This window comes from Polyodon spathula, chromosome 6, assembly GCF_017654505.1.
Source record: "Polyodon spathula isolate WHYD16114869_AA chromosome 6, ASM1765450v1, whole genome shotgun sequence".
NCBI lineage: Eukaryota > Metazoa > Chordata > Actinopteri > Acipenseriformes > Polyodontidae > Polyodon > Polyodon spathula.
Window position 1 is genome coordinate 53,689,211 of NC_054539.1, and position 14,886 is coordinate 53,704,096.

Genomic DNA, 14,886 nt, shown 5'->3' on the forward strand with positions numbered 1-14,886 from the left:
AACCCCATAACAATGCTTTGTATATTTGCAGCAGAATGCTCTCCATTGCAGCAAACACACTCTCACAGCCCAGTGCACAGCCCCAGCTTTGCAAAGTCCCTGTACGCTCAACCCTGCCAGAGACCAACCCTGCTGCTTCCGTAGAGACCACCCGAGTTCAGGGATGCAACAACACATGCTAAACAAGGGAGTCCTGCCGTCTATATATGGGTTGTGCAGATGAATGCCGACATATAGAGTGCTAAATATGGCAATTAAATTAATCAGAGTGATTTAAAAAAAAAAGTGGCTTGAAAGCTAATTTTCCTTTCTGTGTTGCTTTTCTGGTTGTGAAATCACATTTTAAAACAAGCTTTGTTCAGTCTCATTTACTACCTACCTACAACAAATCTGAGCATCTGTCTCTAGGAACATCTCTGGTCCACTGCAAGTAAGATTCCTATTGCATAGTAGTTTCCCCTATTCCAGGTTTTAAAATGAGCCTGATTAGCCACAGCGTATAGGTAACAAGCTCAGATGTGTCTTATTAAACTTGGAGAGTAAAAGCAGGAATGGATCAACTGCAATGCAATAGGAGTCTTACTTCCACCTCTGCACAAATAAGATGTTACATCTCTGCAGTCCTATCCCCAGTTTAAAAAGTCAATAAATACATAAAACATGTCACGTTGTACCAGCAAGATTGTGGAGCATGACGCTATAAGACAGGTGCAAGCCTAAAAGGATTATCGTCAGTGACAAAGCACACCGTATAATCATTCATCACAGCCTTTTTCATGTCTGCCATGTGTCATTACTCCAGCTCAATTGTGGAGCGCGATGCCACAAAATGGAGTCTTGCATTAGTCTCAAAAGATCGTCAGTGACCGAACACACTGTATAAGAAATCACCCAGAACCCTGACTATTTAGCCTTTTCAATGTACCGTGGTGTGCCTGCGCTTGTGCAAGCTCTTTAAACTCTGGGCCCCCTGAACAGGCGGTGGTCCCTGTGCAAAAAGGGGCTCCCGTGCTCGGTGCACCCAAGGAGGGAGCAGCCAGGCAGAGTCCATTGCCTGTATATGGGGCAGCAGTGGGAATGAGCATCCCCTACCTTCTTATTGAAAGCCCAGATCTTGTCCCACTCCATGTTGACAACAGACTTGGAACCACCCTGAAACACAGAGCCACAAGTTTGAACCCTGGCTGTATATTTAAGCATTAATGTCCGACACAGGGGAATGCTAGGTCAAACTAACAAAAGACCAGCCTTTTTGTGTATGAAGACATTATTATTAGGTTGTGTTATTAGGTTTTATTTTTAGTCTAGATTTTTTTTTTTTTTTAATTATTATAATTTGTGGTGGTGCCTTGGCAATATGTGTTGCTGTTTTAACGAAGTTTTAAGATTCCAATAAGGTTGGTATTAATTTACATCCGATTAATTTTTTTTTAATGCTTAAAACATGTTCTCTGGGCAAGTGTTTATGGAGCAATGTATAATACAGGCAGTACGTAAAGATACAATGAAAATGATGTAGAGTACTTGTTGTTTTGGGGCGTTTATATACACTAAAAGAAACCTGAATTCAATGACAATTATGTTTTCAGTGTCTTCAGATGTGTTTGGGGTGTGGTGAAGAACTGTGCTACATGTATATGCATTGTGTTTGTGAGCAAGTGTAGCTGGTACGGATTTGCAGTGCTATCTGTATTTCCAGCAGTGTAGTGTGGTGATGACTGCTAGAGAGCTTAGGGAGAAGGCAGTGCAAGCTGTGTTGCAGTTCTGAATTGCATGCGAGAGTCTTAATAAAGTAGCCTACCAGACAGGTGTGTTAAGTCTGTCCAGGACAGGTATGCCTGCAGGTACATTTAGAAACTTTTGACAAAGTCTATCTCAATTTTCAAATTGAGGCATTTTGTACAGAATCCAATTAGTACTAATCTTGGACTACCTACCTAATGTTACCTTGGGTAATATAGTGCACGATTAGTGCTAATTGGGGTCTTTAAAACACTATGGAGTGTTTCGTAGTCAAGAATGATCTATCTGCAGGAAACTCACTTGGGCAGCGATGAACTGCTTGAGCCCCTCGACAGTCATGCCCCTCCGGAGTACCCCTCTGACAGTGGGGAATCGAGGATCATCCCTGCGAGGAAAACAGAAACCCAGACACATTACACACACACCTAGACAACACAAACACCCCAAGATATACCCAACACCCTCACCAGTCACACCTCAAGACATACCCAGACCCCCTCACCCAGACATTACACACACATAATGCACTGGTGCACAACTTTGACCATCGAGATCCATTCCAGTCTGGGTTTTTGTTCTAATTGGGTCGTAAATTAGTTACCTGACCCTTAACATGTTCAATTCACTAATTTAGGACCCGTCTGGAGTAAAGACCTGGACTGGATATTAAGGGTCAATTTCATACATGGTACCATGAAGCACTTTACATCATCATCAAAAGAACTTAAACCTATTGTTGGGGTTATAGGAGCAACTCATTACAGTAGTCAGTCGGGTAGGTAGTATCCCGTAAGGTTAGGAGAAGACTGGTGCAAAATCAAGCCAGTTAACGTGTTCACCATGCAGTGTGACAGAATGAGGACCCTCAGGGGTGTAGAAGAAGAATAAAAGGAGCCCTCACCAGCCTTCCACGAAGCCCTGGTCCACAAACCATGTGAGCTTCCTCTTGGAGAGCAGAGTGTTGTTGAGGTTGAGTCTGGCGTATTCCCAGATGTAGGGTTTGCGGATTCCCAGAGCCTCGATGAACCAGTAGAACTGCTCGTCCCGGTCGTGGTACTCTGTGGTACGCAGCGCATGGGACACCCCCTCTACGCTGTCCACAATCGGGCAGGCGAAGTCGTATGTGGGGTACACCCTGAAAACAGACAAGACAAAAAACGGGGTTGAGAATCAAGGAATTTATAAACCCGATTCCCAATCTAGCCCCGAGGGAACATTATTAGTCTGTGATTTTGTTTGATTTGAAGAAAGTGTTACACCTAACTCACTGAGACGTACAACTAGTTGTACTAAAGATGCACAAAGCAAACAGCCGGTTAAGCTCACCACAGGTGGGGGACACTGATGTCGATAGGGCTAACTTACAGTTCGAAGTGAAACAAGGTAACAAAAAGCTGCTTACAACTGTATAGTCTGCTGTTCTCCACAGAGTCACGGAAAAACAGCAATCACAAACCCAAGCATCTGTTTCTTCACTGGTTTAACTTTGAATGGTAAATTAGCTCAATCAACACCAATGATTCTCACCTGACATCTGGAGTGCTCAATCCCATTTACTGAATAATCGTTTCATGCAGCACTTACAACCACACAGCCCTTACTTGATTCTTGCAGTGCTAGTGCAGGTTCAGCCTCTCGTAACCAGTCTCTACTCACTTGTACTTGTTGCCAGTGCGTGGGTGTGGCTGGTTCTTGCAGCGGTACATGGTGGGGTCTCTCAAGCAGCCATTGTTGGATTTCATGTCAATCTTGGCCCTCATGCAACAGGTCTGCCCGTACTCGCTGCCTTTCTTCATTTCTTCCCACATCTGCAGGTTCTTCTCTATAGCTGAGGAGATAGCAAATAACATGTAGCAGATTAGACCACATCGGGGCAGAGAAGGAGACTGTACAACAGGGCACGGCATTGGCCATGTACACTAGATTCTGCAAGAAGCAGTAGTTACAGCGATAGTGTATAGTGTTTGCCATGTTCCAAAGTATATACAACACAGGCACTAATTACAATTTGTGATGAATTTCAAGGTTTGTACTATTTGTGTTTTAGGCAGTATGTGTGTGGATGAGTTACTTGCTCACCCGTTATATGCAGGTTTGGGCAATGCTAACTGTATTGATGAGCTATTTGTGTGGTGCTGTAGTGATTGGGAGCAGGGGGTGAAGGCAGCACACTCAGCTGGGTCTATTGTGAGCTGTACTGCAGGTGTGGACTCTGATAGCAGTATAGTTGTTCTGGGTGTGCGAGAGATGAGCCCAGGCAGTATATACAGTGGTAACTGTATTGTGTGTTGGGGATGGGAGCAGTGCTAGCTGTACTGTGTGTGTGGGGGGAGAGACAGTGCTAGCTGTACTGTGTGTGTGGGGGGAGAGACAGTGCTAGCTGTACTGTGTGTGTGGGGGGAGAGACAGTGCTAGCTGTACTGTGTGAGCCTAGCTGTACTGTCAACGGTGGGGGGGAGACACAGTGCCACTGTACTGTGTGTGTGGGTGAGGGAGACAGTGCCAGCTGTACTGTGTGTGTGGGGGGGGGGGGGGAGACAGTTGGGCTAGCTGTGGGGGAGGGGGGGGGGGGGGGGGGGGGGGGGGGGGGGGGGGGGGGGGGGGGGGGGGGGGGGGGGGGGGGGGGGGGGGGTGGGGGGGGGGGGGGGGGGGGGGGGCTAGCTGTACTGGTGTGTGTGGGGGGGGGGACAGTGCTAGCTGTGTGTGTGTGTGTGTGTGTGTGTGGGGGGGGGGGGGGGGGGGGGGGGAGACAGTGGTAACGATGACTGATGGGGTGGGACCCCTGTCACAGTGGGCTGGGGTGTGGGGGGGGGGACTAGCTGTACTGTGGTGTGTTTGTTGTGTGGGTGTGGGTGGGAGGGGGGGGGAGAGAGTGCTAGCTGTACAGTGTGTGTGTGTGTGTGGGGGAGAGACAGTGCTACTGCTGTGTGTGTGGGGGGGGGGGGGCAGTGCCAGCTGTATTGTGTATGTGGGGGGGGCAGGAATGAGAGACAGTGCTAGCTGTACTGTGTATGTGTGTGTGTGGGAGGGGAGCAGTGCTAGCTATACTGTGTGTGGGGAGAGTTCTAGTTGTACTCTGTGTGTTTGGGGGAGTAGTGTTAATTGTGCAAGAGTTGAGCTGGCATCAGTACATACAGTTGGAACGGTTGTGAGACTCGACCCTCTGCTCTCTCTCCTGTTTCATCTGCTCGGCAGGTGTGTTGTCAATGTAGGCCTTGTCCTCGTGCAGCATCTTCTCTGCCAGCTTGAGGATCAAGTCAAAGTGGTCTGAGGTGTAGGTGAACTGGTCAGGGTGGATTTGCAGCAGAGACAAGTCCTCCAGGATAACCTGCACATAAGGCCGGGTGGGGGGTGGGATGTGGGGTGCAGACAGGGGGTTACTGAGAAAAACCTCCAATATCACTCCATCCCACCTTTTCTAACCAGGGTTATAAATCAGAATCACAAAATGAAAACTAAATCAGGTCTGTGTGCTTTTGTATTTTACACAGAGGTTCATTCTAGAGGTGAAAGACACACAAAGTAAATAACAATACTAGCTACTGTCTTGAAAGAGCATAGCATCTAAAGAAGCTAAAAGAGTTAATGTATTACCTGTACATCTGCCTAAACCAAACCATTATGCTTTGCAGTTTCTGTGTTAAGTAGTACCAGTAAACTGTGGACTGTCCTGTTTTCTATCATGTTACCAGGTGCTGCGTTGAGGATATGGGTGTCAGTCAGTGAGGGTCCGCACTGACCTTCTCGAAATCTTCCTTCTCCTTTTCGGGGTTGGTGTCGTCAAAGCGCATGATCAGCTTACCCTTGAAGTTCACCTGGTAGTGCTGGTTCAGCAGGGCAGCCTTGGCATGGCCTATGTGCAGGTAGCTGCAAAGGAGAGAGACAGACATTGCAGGACTCTAAAGGAGCAGCTCTACTCACTTAAGGAGCATTTTTTTTTTTTTAAATGAGCCACTCACACAGGCAGACTCCTGCAATCAATGCACAGACAAGTAGCTAGGTGAATAAATACAGCTGTCATGTAAACTATGTAACCAGTTCTCTCATAGCAATGTACACTAAACCTTTTCACTAAACACTATTCAACTACATATTTACAGTACAGTAGTCTCCGCATATAGGAATACTTTCCTAAGAGAACACTTCACCTAAGGGAACCATTTCATGTAGCACTGTCACAAATTTGCTGTGTCCTTCTTAACTAAGCCAGTGTATATTACAATATTACTGCAAATTATCAGTTTGATCTCTGTGCATGGTTTACAGGTCCAATAGTAGTTTCACACATGGTTAATTTACACTCAACCCTATCATACTGCCACTTGAAGACACTCACCCACTGGCTTCTGGAGGAAATCGGACCACCACCTTCCCTATCTCAGCTCCGGGCAGCTCAGCGAACTTCCCTACGTCCTGCTTTTTCTCTGATGACTGCTGAGAGAGAAACAAATTAAGGGAGAGAGAAAAATAAACAAAAAAACAACTGCCTTCTACACTGCAGCCCAGCACTCGAACCACTGAACTACTCAAACCCACTTCCTTCCATCCTGCGACTCAGTGCTTTGTCCAGCCACTGAGCTACTCAAGCCCACTGCCCTCCATGCCCGGCACATAGTCTTAGGCAAGTTTTTTTTTTTTTTTCTTTGATTTAAACACTGAGGAAGTTAGATGGAATGCTGCCCCCCCGCTCACCACTCCATTCTGCTGCACTGCTGTGGTCGCCCACTTGCTGCCCACAGATTTGAAGGCGGCCTGCGTTCCTAGGAAGTTGTACCAGCGCTTGACATGTCCCGGAGCCCGGTTCTGAGAGAGTTGCTGCTGCCAGGCTCCGTTCCCTAGAGAGAAGAGATGGAGAGGACTGAAATGTCATGATACAACACATATCACAATATGCAGGTCGCAATATATTAGAATCACAAAACGTGATGGTCTGATGGGATACCTATAGGATGTATAAAGAGATCAAATGTTGATTTAATGATGGACAATGTTCTCAATTAAATGAGATAGGAAACTATAAAACATTTTCTTCATTCAAGCGCCATCTGGTAAACTACAATGTACTATGTTGTGCTTTTTGGTCACAATAGAAAACTACACCAATGAAAAAAACAAAGCTCCTGGTCAATGATACAAAGCCGAGAAGCAAAAAGCTTGAGTGATTAAAAGGCTATGAATAGCAGTACATAAGTTGTTTGGTTCTGGTTTTGGAAAATCAGTTAAATCAAACTGGACTGGAGTAAACGCTTTGAAAATATAGCTCAAAATGTCTTGTAAAAGAACAGAAGGCATTAGAACCTGGTCAGAGGAATGACTGCTCAGCTTTAATTGAGGATTAAGAAAATCTGTTGGGCAGGGCTGGACCAGGGATGCTGAGTCAGTAAAGAGGACATTAAGCGCCGGCTAGTGGCTGAAAAGGACTGCAGTGAAACGCTGTTCATAAAACAATTGTCATTTAGAGACATGCTCTTTTAAAAACAAATGAAATGGTAACACCACTCTATTGCTTTTAATGGCTCTGCTGACAAACATGTAAATGAATGAATAGACTTTTCTTTAAGGTTAGTTACTTTACAATTAAAGTTAAGCTAACAGCATCGTATCTTTATATACATAAATGAGAAATGTGTGAATTGCAAACCCTGCTGTTCTCTTATTGGTAAGATGTGAACCTGGCTTTAAAGGTTTGGTTTAGAGACTTAACACAATGTACACATATCATTTCTGAATCTTGAGTGCCCCACAGAAGGCTCCAGGTACATTGTTCTCGAGGGCTGACATTGATCACTTTAGAGAACATGTAGGAAATACCAACACAGAAACAATATACCACCCAAGACAAGATTTACCATTCCTAACCACACAACTGTGCAATACCAAATCATTATGAGATTTATGATTCTCAACAACTCAAAAAATAAACAAACAATATCAGGGCTGTAACGAAGGGTACATTTTGACCTTCAAAGTTTTCGAACACATTACCAAACGAAGATTCAAACCTTCAATACTACTAATTTGCATAATTTAAAAAGGTGGCTGCCACCATGGCTACTAGTTTATATTCGTTTGAAAATCCAGTTTTTACAGGTAATCCATATAGAGGTGTGCCATAAAGAAGTGCTACATATAACGTTTTGGTAGTGAATTTTAATACAAGTTTTGTTTAAGTAAAAGGCATTATACAAATCAAAAGATCAAATTTAGTTTAATGTGCGATCTAAAATTCACACAGTGTCAAACGGTTTCTGTTAAGAAAAAAACCCAACATGTGACAGTGCCTGTATGCCACCTGACAACCCTTCGAAAGCTTAACGAACCTTCGAACACATAATATCGTACTACTGAACTTTTATTGAGGATCAAGATTTAACAAAAGATACTGTACCATTTATTGAATGGCTGACTGTGTTAGTAAACAGTTTAACCTGTGCAAAATGATGCATAAGAGTTATTAATTAGACTCTCTCAATTTTAAATCATGAACACTTTTTTTTTTTTTTATTTAAAAGAGATTCAATATCGTTGTACTGGCACTGTGTGTGTCATTGATATTAATCCGAAAAACAACAGCTTTGATCTGCCCATTTGTACCACGTGGAAGAGGTTGCTGTGTGCTGCTTTGTGACCCCTCACCTTTGAGAGCCGCCCAAGCACAGAGGTCAGCCAGGGTCAGGGAGTTCCCCACCAGGAAAGTTCGCAGACAGAGGGCGCTGTCGAGCTCCCGGACTGCAGAGTCCAGCTGGGCTGGGACAGACAGATGCTTCGCGCTGAACTCCAGCCAGTGGTCAACCTGCCAGGAGAGACAGACAGAGAAGCTTGGAACATAAAAACAGAAAAAATAAGGACTTTCACCTTCAATGAGTTTCTTTCTTTTTTTCTTAGAGAAATCCCTTTGCCCTCTAAGTAACAGCCTTTAGAGTGAGATTACTTCACTTAAAACTAAAAATGAGAGGGTTTGGAACTTTTTTCAGCAAAACTCTGCTTCATAGAAAACAGGGGGAAATGTTCTAAATCTGTGTGCTAAATCTGCCATGGTAGCCATAACATCGTATTCACCTGTAAACTCATGTGGCTGGTTTCAAAGACCCCGATTAACTAATGTTATTTTAAGTAAAGTAGTCCAAGACTAATGCTAATCAGGATCTGTGAATCCATCCATTAAAGTTTTCATTATAAAGCAACACTCTCTAAACATTTATTTTCTTACCCTTTAGCAGCCATTTGCATATCTACTAGAGATGTTTTAAAGCTGAGAGTTTTCATTTTTCCTAGGTGTTAGGAATGTAAACGGAGTATGTCCCGTTTTGCCATGCATGTTTGAAACACACCGTGTTTAAACCCTCATTTGCAGACAGAACTATTCCATAATAAACTCTAATTTAAGACAATTTACCATAAAATCCAGGAATTGACTTGTGTGGATCTGGATTTCAGATGCACTGTTTTTCATTCGTTATACTTAGGCTTGCTACTATTAGATTTTAAATTTTTTTTGCAAAAATCGACAAATAATATCAAGTTTATTTTAGAAAGAATTTACTGTTTTTATCTATCTAGATTTTTCCTTCAAGCAGAGAATGGGTGAAATCGACCGTTCAGCTTTAAAAAAAAGGAAAAAAAAGCCACAGATTTTTTTTATACCATTGAGAAACATCTCATTTAGCAAAAGTCCATCATATTCAACATGCAACAAAACCATGGTTTCCAACATTCTAATTGAAATAAAGTTTGGTTACCTTGTACAGATATAGATCCTACACACTTAGTGCTGTGAAAAAGTATTTGCCCCAGTCTGATTTTCTGTATTTTTGCACATTTTTCACATTGAATTTATTCAGATCTTTTTGTGGGTTGTAGTAGTATATAAAGGGAGTCTGACAAAAAATGACACGAAAGTTTCGTGCTTCTTTCATTTGTTTGGTGTTCAAGGTAATCACACACGCAATCTACAGGTGTGAAAAAGTTATTGCCCCACAAGTTATCTCGACCCAATTAAAGGGATAATTAGGGTCAGCTGTTTGAATACATTGGTTAACAATCAGGCCTGATTTGGGCCAGCCCTGCCCAATATAAATCTGACTAACTTTGGCCCTTACCATCAGAGTGAAGTTGTGAGCACACAGGATCTAGAGGCACATCATGCCACGATCAAAAAAAATTCCTGAAGACCTCCAGAAAAAAAAAGTTATTGATGCCTATCAGTCTGAAAACGGTTACAAAGTCATTTCTAAGGCTCTGGGAGTCCACCAAACAACAGTCAGAGCCATATTTTCCAAATCGAGAAAGTTTGGGACAGTAGTGAATCTTCCCAGTAGTGGCCGTCCTGCCATAATCTCTCCAAGAGCAAGGAGTAAAATCGTTCAGGAAGTCACAAACAACCCTAGAACAACATCCAGGGATCTGCAGACCTCTCTCGCCTCGGCTAAGGTCAGTGTTCATGACTCCACCATCAGAAAGACACTGGGCAAAAATGAGATTCATGGCAGAGTGGCAAGGCGGAAACCACTGCTCACTAAGAAGAACATGAATGCTCGTCTCAAGTTTGCCAAAAAGCACCTGGATGATCCTCAAGAGTTCTGGAACAATGTTGTATAGACAGATGAGTCAAAAGTGGAACTTTCTGGCCAACATGGGCCCCGTTATGTTTGGCGAAAACCAAACATTGCATTCCACAATAAGAACATCATACCAGCAGTCAAGCATGGTGGTGGTAGTGTCATGATTTGGGTATGCTTTGCCGCATCAAGACCTGGACGACTTGCCATCATTGAAGAAACCATGAATTCTGCTCTGTATCAGAATTCTACAGGAGAATGTCAGGTCATCCATCCATGAGCTGAAGCGCAGCTGGGTCATGCAGCAAGACAATGATCCAAAACACACAAGCAAGTCTACATCAGAATGGTTGAAGAACAAGAAATTTAAAGTTTTGGAATGGTCCTGTCAAAGTCCAGACCTAAACCCTAGTGAGATGTTGTGGCAGGACCTGAAACAAGCAGTTTATGCTTGACAATCCACAAATGTCACTGAGTTGAAGTAGTTCTGCTTGAAGAAGTGGGCCAAAATTCCTCCATGGTGCTGTGGCTGATCAATAACTACAGGAAGCATTTGGTTGCAGTTATTACTGTTAAAGGTGGCGTAACCAGTTTTGAGTCTCCCAGTTTTAAGGGGAGATTACTTGTTCACACAGGGCATTGGGTGTTGCATAACTTTAATAAATTAAATAAATATCAAAATGTTGTGTTATTTGTTCACTCAGGGTTCCTTTTATCTAATATTAGATTTTGTTTGAAGATCTGGTAACAGGGTGTCAAATATGCAAAAATGCAGAAAATCCGACAGGGGGCAAATACTTTTTCACAGTACTGTAAAAACGGTCTCAAACAAACCACAGAAAATACAGCCTACAAGTGTATTACACAGACTTTTATAGCATAATTTTACAAGTAAAAATAATATGCACAGATCAAAACATTAGATAGTTGAACAGAACTAACTTGCACTTATTATTCGGAGTCTGAGCACAGCTGGACTCCTGCTGCGGAGACTTCAGCCATCGGTCAGGGTATTGTGCACAATATTCATTAAGTGCGCCCCATTTTCAAATCAAACTAGTAACTGTCACCGTATACCTTTAGAAAAAGCCTACCTACACCTTAAAGTTCAAAGTAGGCACTTTGAATGACAGGCGCTGTAGCTGGCAAATGATAGTGCAGTTGGTGCAGGTCTTGATTGACAGTGATTTAAGCGAATGAGTACTGTAGCACTGCTTCAATCACTGAGATTTGTCAGAACAGGGAGAAATGAAAGTGAAACTACGGTACTAACGGACCACTGAGATGACTGACAGCAACCCCTAGCCATTCAGAGGAAAGGAGACGGGACAGACACTAAATATAAAAATTACACCAACTAGAGGATTTCTAAATTATTTTCAGTAAGAAAATAAAAAACACCAAGTGGCTTTACCGACGTTTATGCTATATACATTTATTTTAATTGAAGTCATTTTTTGGGAATTCGATGTTTAATGAGTTTTATCAATGAATATCAAAAAGTAGCAAGCCTAATTATACTGGACAAAATCACTAGTTAATAACAGGGCATGAAACTGGCCCTACATCTAGTCCGGGGATTCAACATTTCCCTTGTTCAGGTAAATTAATTAATTGAACAGGTGCCAAAAGTTTAAGGAACCAAGCCCCAGGTATATGTGATCTGAGCTGATCCCAGCATGACTTGAAGTTAGTTCTGAAACTCAGACTGAGTGAAGGGTTAGTGAGAGAATTTGCTGTCCTGCATCTTATAGAACCCAAACCCTTCACCATCTGGATGAGGGCAGCCCCATCTACAGTCTGTATGAGGGGAAATTAGGGGGTTAATGGCAGTCAGAAAACCAGAGAGTCATTTTAATTTCTCTCTCGGAAACACACTGCTACAAACCAGAGCACCACAAGGTCAGAAGTCTTTGGTTTCAGTACTACCCTTATTTAAGTACTGTATATTATTGAAATGCCAGCAATCAGACCCATTGCTTAATCTACTCTGAATGGATAGCACTTCATCACAGCATCAATAAGTTACTGTGCCGCAGTGATTTATAATGACAGAGCCGGAGGAAGCAGAGTGAAACCTGTGTTCAGTACCACCTGCTGCATCTCTGAAAGGATTCAGTCAAATTCTGGGAACACAGCAAGGCCACAGGCAGACATTTGTTACACGACTGTTGGAAAAAGCTTAAATTTTCTATATTTTAATAATAACATTTACTTTGTATAATGTGTGTGTGTGCGTGCGTTTGAAAACACATTGCTACAATTTCTACAACTTGTCTGGGTGGGGTTCTGAAAAATGTATTTATTCCCGAGGGAAGGGAGTGATTCTGTGTAAACTCGCTGCAAGAAGCTGAAACATTTGGGCAAAGGCGCTTTGTAGAGAGATGGGAATGTGAAACACAGACCACACCTCAGGCTCACCCGAGGTGAATTGAATCCGATGAGGACTAGTTGATGTCTGTGGCTCAGTAGTCCTCTTGGCGAGTATTTAAAACAAATGTACATATATACTCTCACGTTCATTCTTGTGTTAAAAAATGCAGAGAAGACGATTTTCTAACGGGGTATAGCAGTGGTGAATAAGCATTCACAAATAATGCTTAGAAAGCAGTCACTCGGAATTGAAATCTCCCTTCATCTCCCCTGCAATGCCAACTCCACTTAATGATGTTTTAAGTTTGTGTTCTCCCTCTGCGTGCGATGCGAAGTTTATCATTTGAATTTACTTTTCAAGTAAGTGTAGTCATTTTACAAAATTTACACCGGGTTACGACCCTGACTGAAGATGTCATTAGCAAAAAGGGGGCCAGTTGTACTAACAAGGTCAAACAGGCCACATTTTAAAACTAATAAACAAACAATTAACATAGTGAACATTATAGTAGTATTCCGTCAGTGCTCCGGGGCTCAAACACCAATGGGGGAAAACAAGGTCCCACACAGGGAAAATAAATCACCTGTTCTGTCAAAATTACAGTGTGGATGCTTCACAAGCAGAACTGTTATTGCAGCGTTTAAAAATATAAAATCAATTTATACAAAGTCTGTAAGCTTTCTTGAAAAGACCTGTGTTTCCCTTGCTTTTCTTTTGTATTTGTTATGCTCTCATTAGTATCTAAACCTAGCAGATTCAGCGTCCGTCAGTTCTGGCAGATTCTACTGTACTTGCTGAAAAAAAAAAAAAGACACCCCTAGATAACAATTTAAAGACTGCATGTGTATGTGAGTACATTAATTATTGTAGATAGTAATTCATAGCCAGTCAGCATTTTTGTAAATAGCAACACATGTAATGTACAACAAAATAAACATTATTTGTGTTACTGGTGTCAATTTCAGACGGAGCTTCATGGTCGGCAAGGTGACACAACTGAGAGACCTTTTTCCCACCTCTGTCATCCCATCTGATGCTGTCAGTGTCAGTTTCTCAACACACAGTACAGTAGTCGCTCAGTAACAAGGTGCAAATAGCTGACTGATCGATCTGTATGAGCGTTTGCAAAGGTGCTTTGTTAAAAAAAAAAAAAAAAAAAAAAAGCAGCGCTAAATCTAAATTTAGAAATGCGTTTACTTTTTACCAAAATAAAATCCAAGCCTATTTTTAGGGACCCCCAATTGTTGTTGACTCCAATTTAGGCACTTCACATAAAGACTAACAAGTTAACATCAGGACTAGCACGATTCAAAAGGTACTAGTCCTTTGGACTAGTAGCACAACATTGTTAGTTTATAACCCTGCAAGGGCAAAGTGAAAATGTAAATAGTATCAAAGGTAAATAGTAAGCACTGGGTATTGTTATTCATTTTCATACCTTTCCAACAAAAATAACAACGGCCACTCATGAGTGAACAAGGAAAAACACACACTTCTATTTTTCAGAAATCCCACCCACTAAGCACTACATCCAAGGGACAGATTAACTCATTACATTGACTTCCCCAGTCCTTGGGGTTCAGGTACAGTCTTTCCTGCACTGACACCAGAAATAATTTCCTTTGTTGCAAATAACCTGAGCATTACACTCGCGTCCCGCTAAGCTGCTAACATTTTGGGGGCAGGTGGGGTCAAATTACCACAGGAAGCGAACTGGTGCACTACATCTTTTAATTCAAAATGTTTAATGTTTTCCTGCACACACACAAACAAAGAACTGGTTGAAATGAGAGAGATTGTCTGTTAGGGTTATCAGAGGACCAGACTTGATTAGCAGTAGCTCTGCCCCAAGGCACAGTCGGAAACCCATCAGACGTGATTACTGAGCTACGCAGTGCCATTGGAGGCCTCTTACCTCAGTCTGCTCCAGCAGGTTGGAGCCATAGAGCCCGAGAGCCGGGGCAACCCGAGCCAGGTAGCGAGCGATGGAGTTCACATCACTGAAGAGCACCTTACTGCACGGGTATGGGAACAGGGAGAAACAAACAGTTTAAATATGAGATGGTTTCGGTGGAGCGAAGCCTAGGCAGAAATATTCTCCCCCACAAGTATAACTCTAACTACTTTGACATCAGAATTGTACATTTATAATCTTAATTTCCAATCCCCTCTTGTAGCACTGATGTCCTATGCATCGTTCATTACCTGACA

General features: G+C 42.6%; 1 protein-coding gene across 7 annotated transcripts in view; it reads right to left on the reverse strand.

Annotated features, from left to right (window-relative positions):
• The window catches only part of LOC121317333 (bifunctional glutamate/proline--tRNA ligase-like), a 43,324-nt gene that overhangs the window by 22,316 nt on the left and 6,122 nt on the right, over positions 1-14,886 (reverse strand). For 5 of the 7 annotated variants that reach the window (XM_041253161.1, XM_041253160.1, XM_041253157.1 and 2 more), the window contains exons 3-12: positions 14,591-14,690; positions 8,380-8,536; positions 6,436-6,578; positions 6,080-6,177; positions 5,484-5,610; positions 4,879-5,071; positions 3,400-3,571; positions 2,645-2,878; positions 2,044-2,128; positions 1,093-1,152 (exon numbers count right to left, since the gene is read on the reverse strand). In XM_041253161.1, coding sequence (XP_041109095.1) covers positions 1,093-1,152; positions 2,044-2,128; positions 2,645-2,878; positions 3,400-3,571; positions 4,879-5,071; positions 5,484-5,610; positions 6,080-6,177; positions 6,436-6,578; positions 8,380-8,536; positions 14,591-14,690 — 1,369 coding nt within the window. The remainder of the gene's footprint in view (positions 1-1,092; positions 1,153-2,043; positions 2,129-2,644; positions 2,879-3,399; positions 3,572-4,878; positions 5,072-5,483; positions 5,611-6,079; positions 6,178-6,435; positions 6,579-8,379; positions 8,537-14,590; positions 14,691-14,886) is intronic. The other 2 variants (XM_041253158.1, XM_041253156.1) reach the window with 1 other exon arrangement.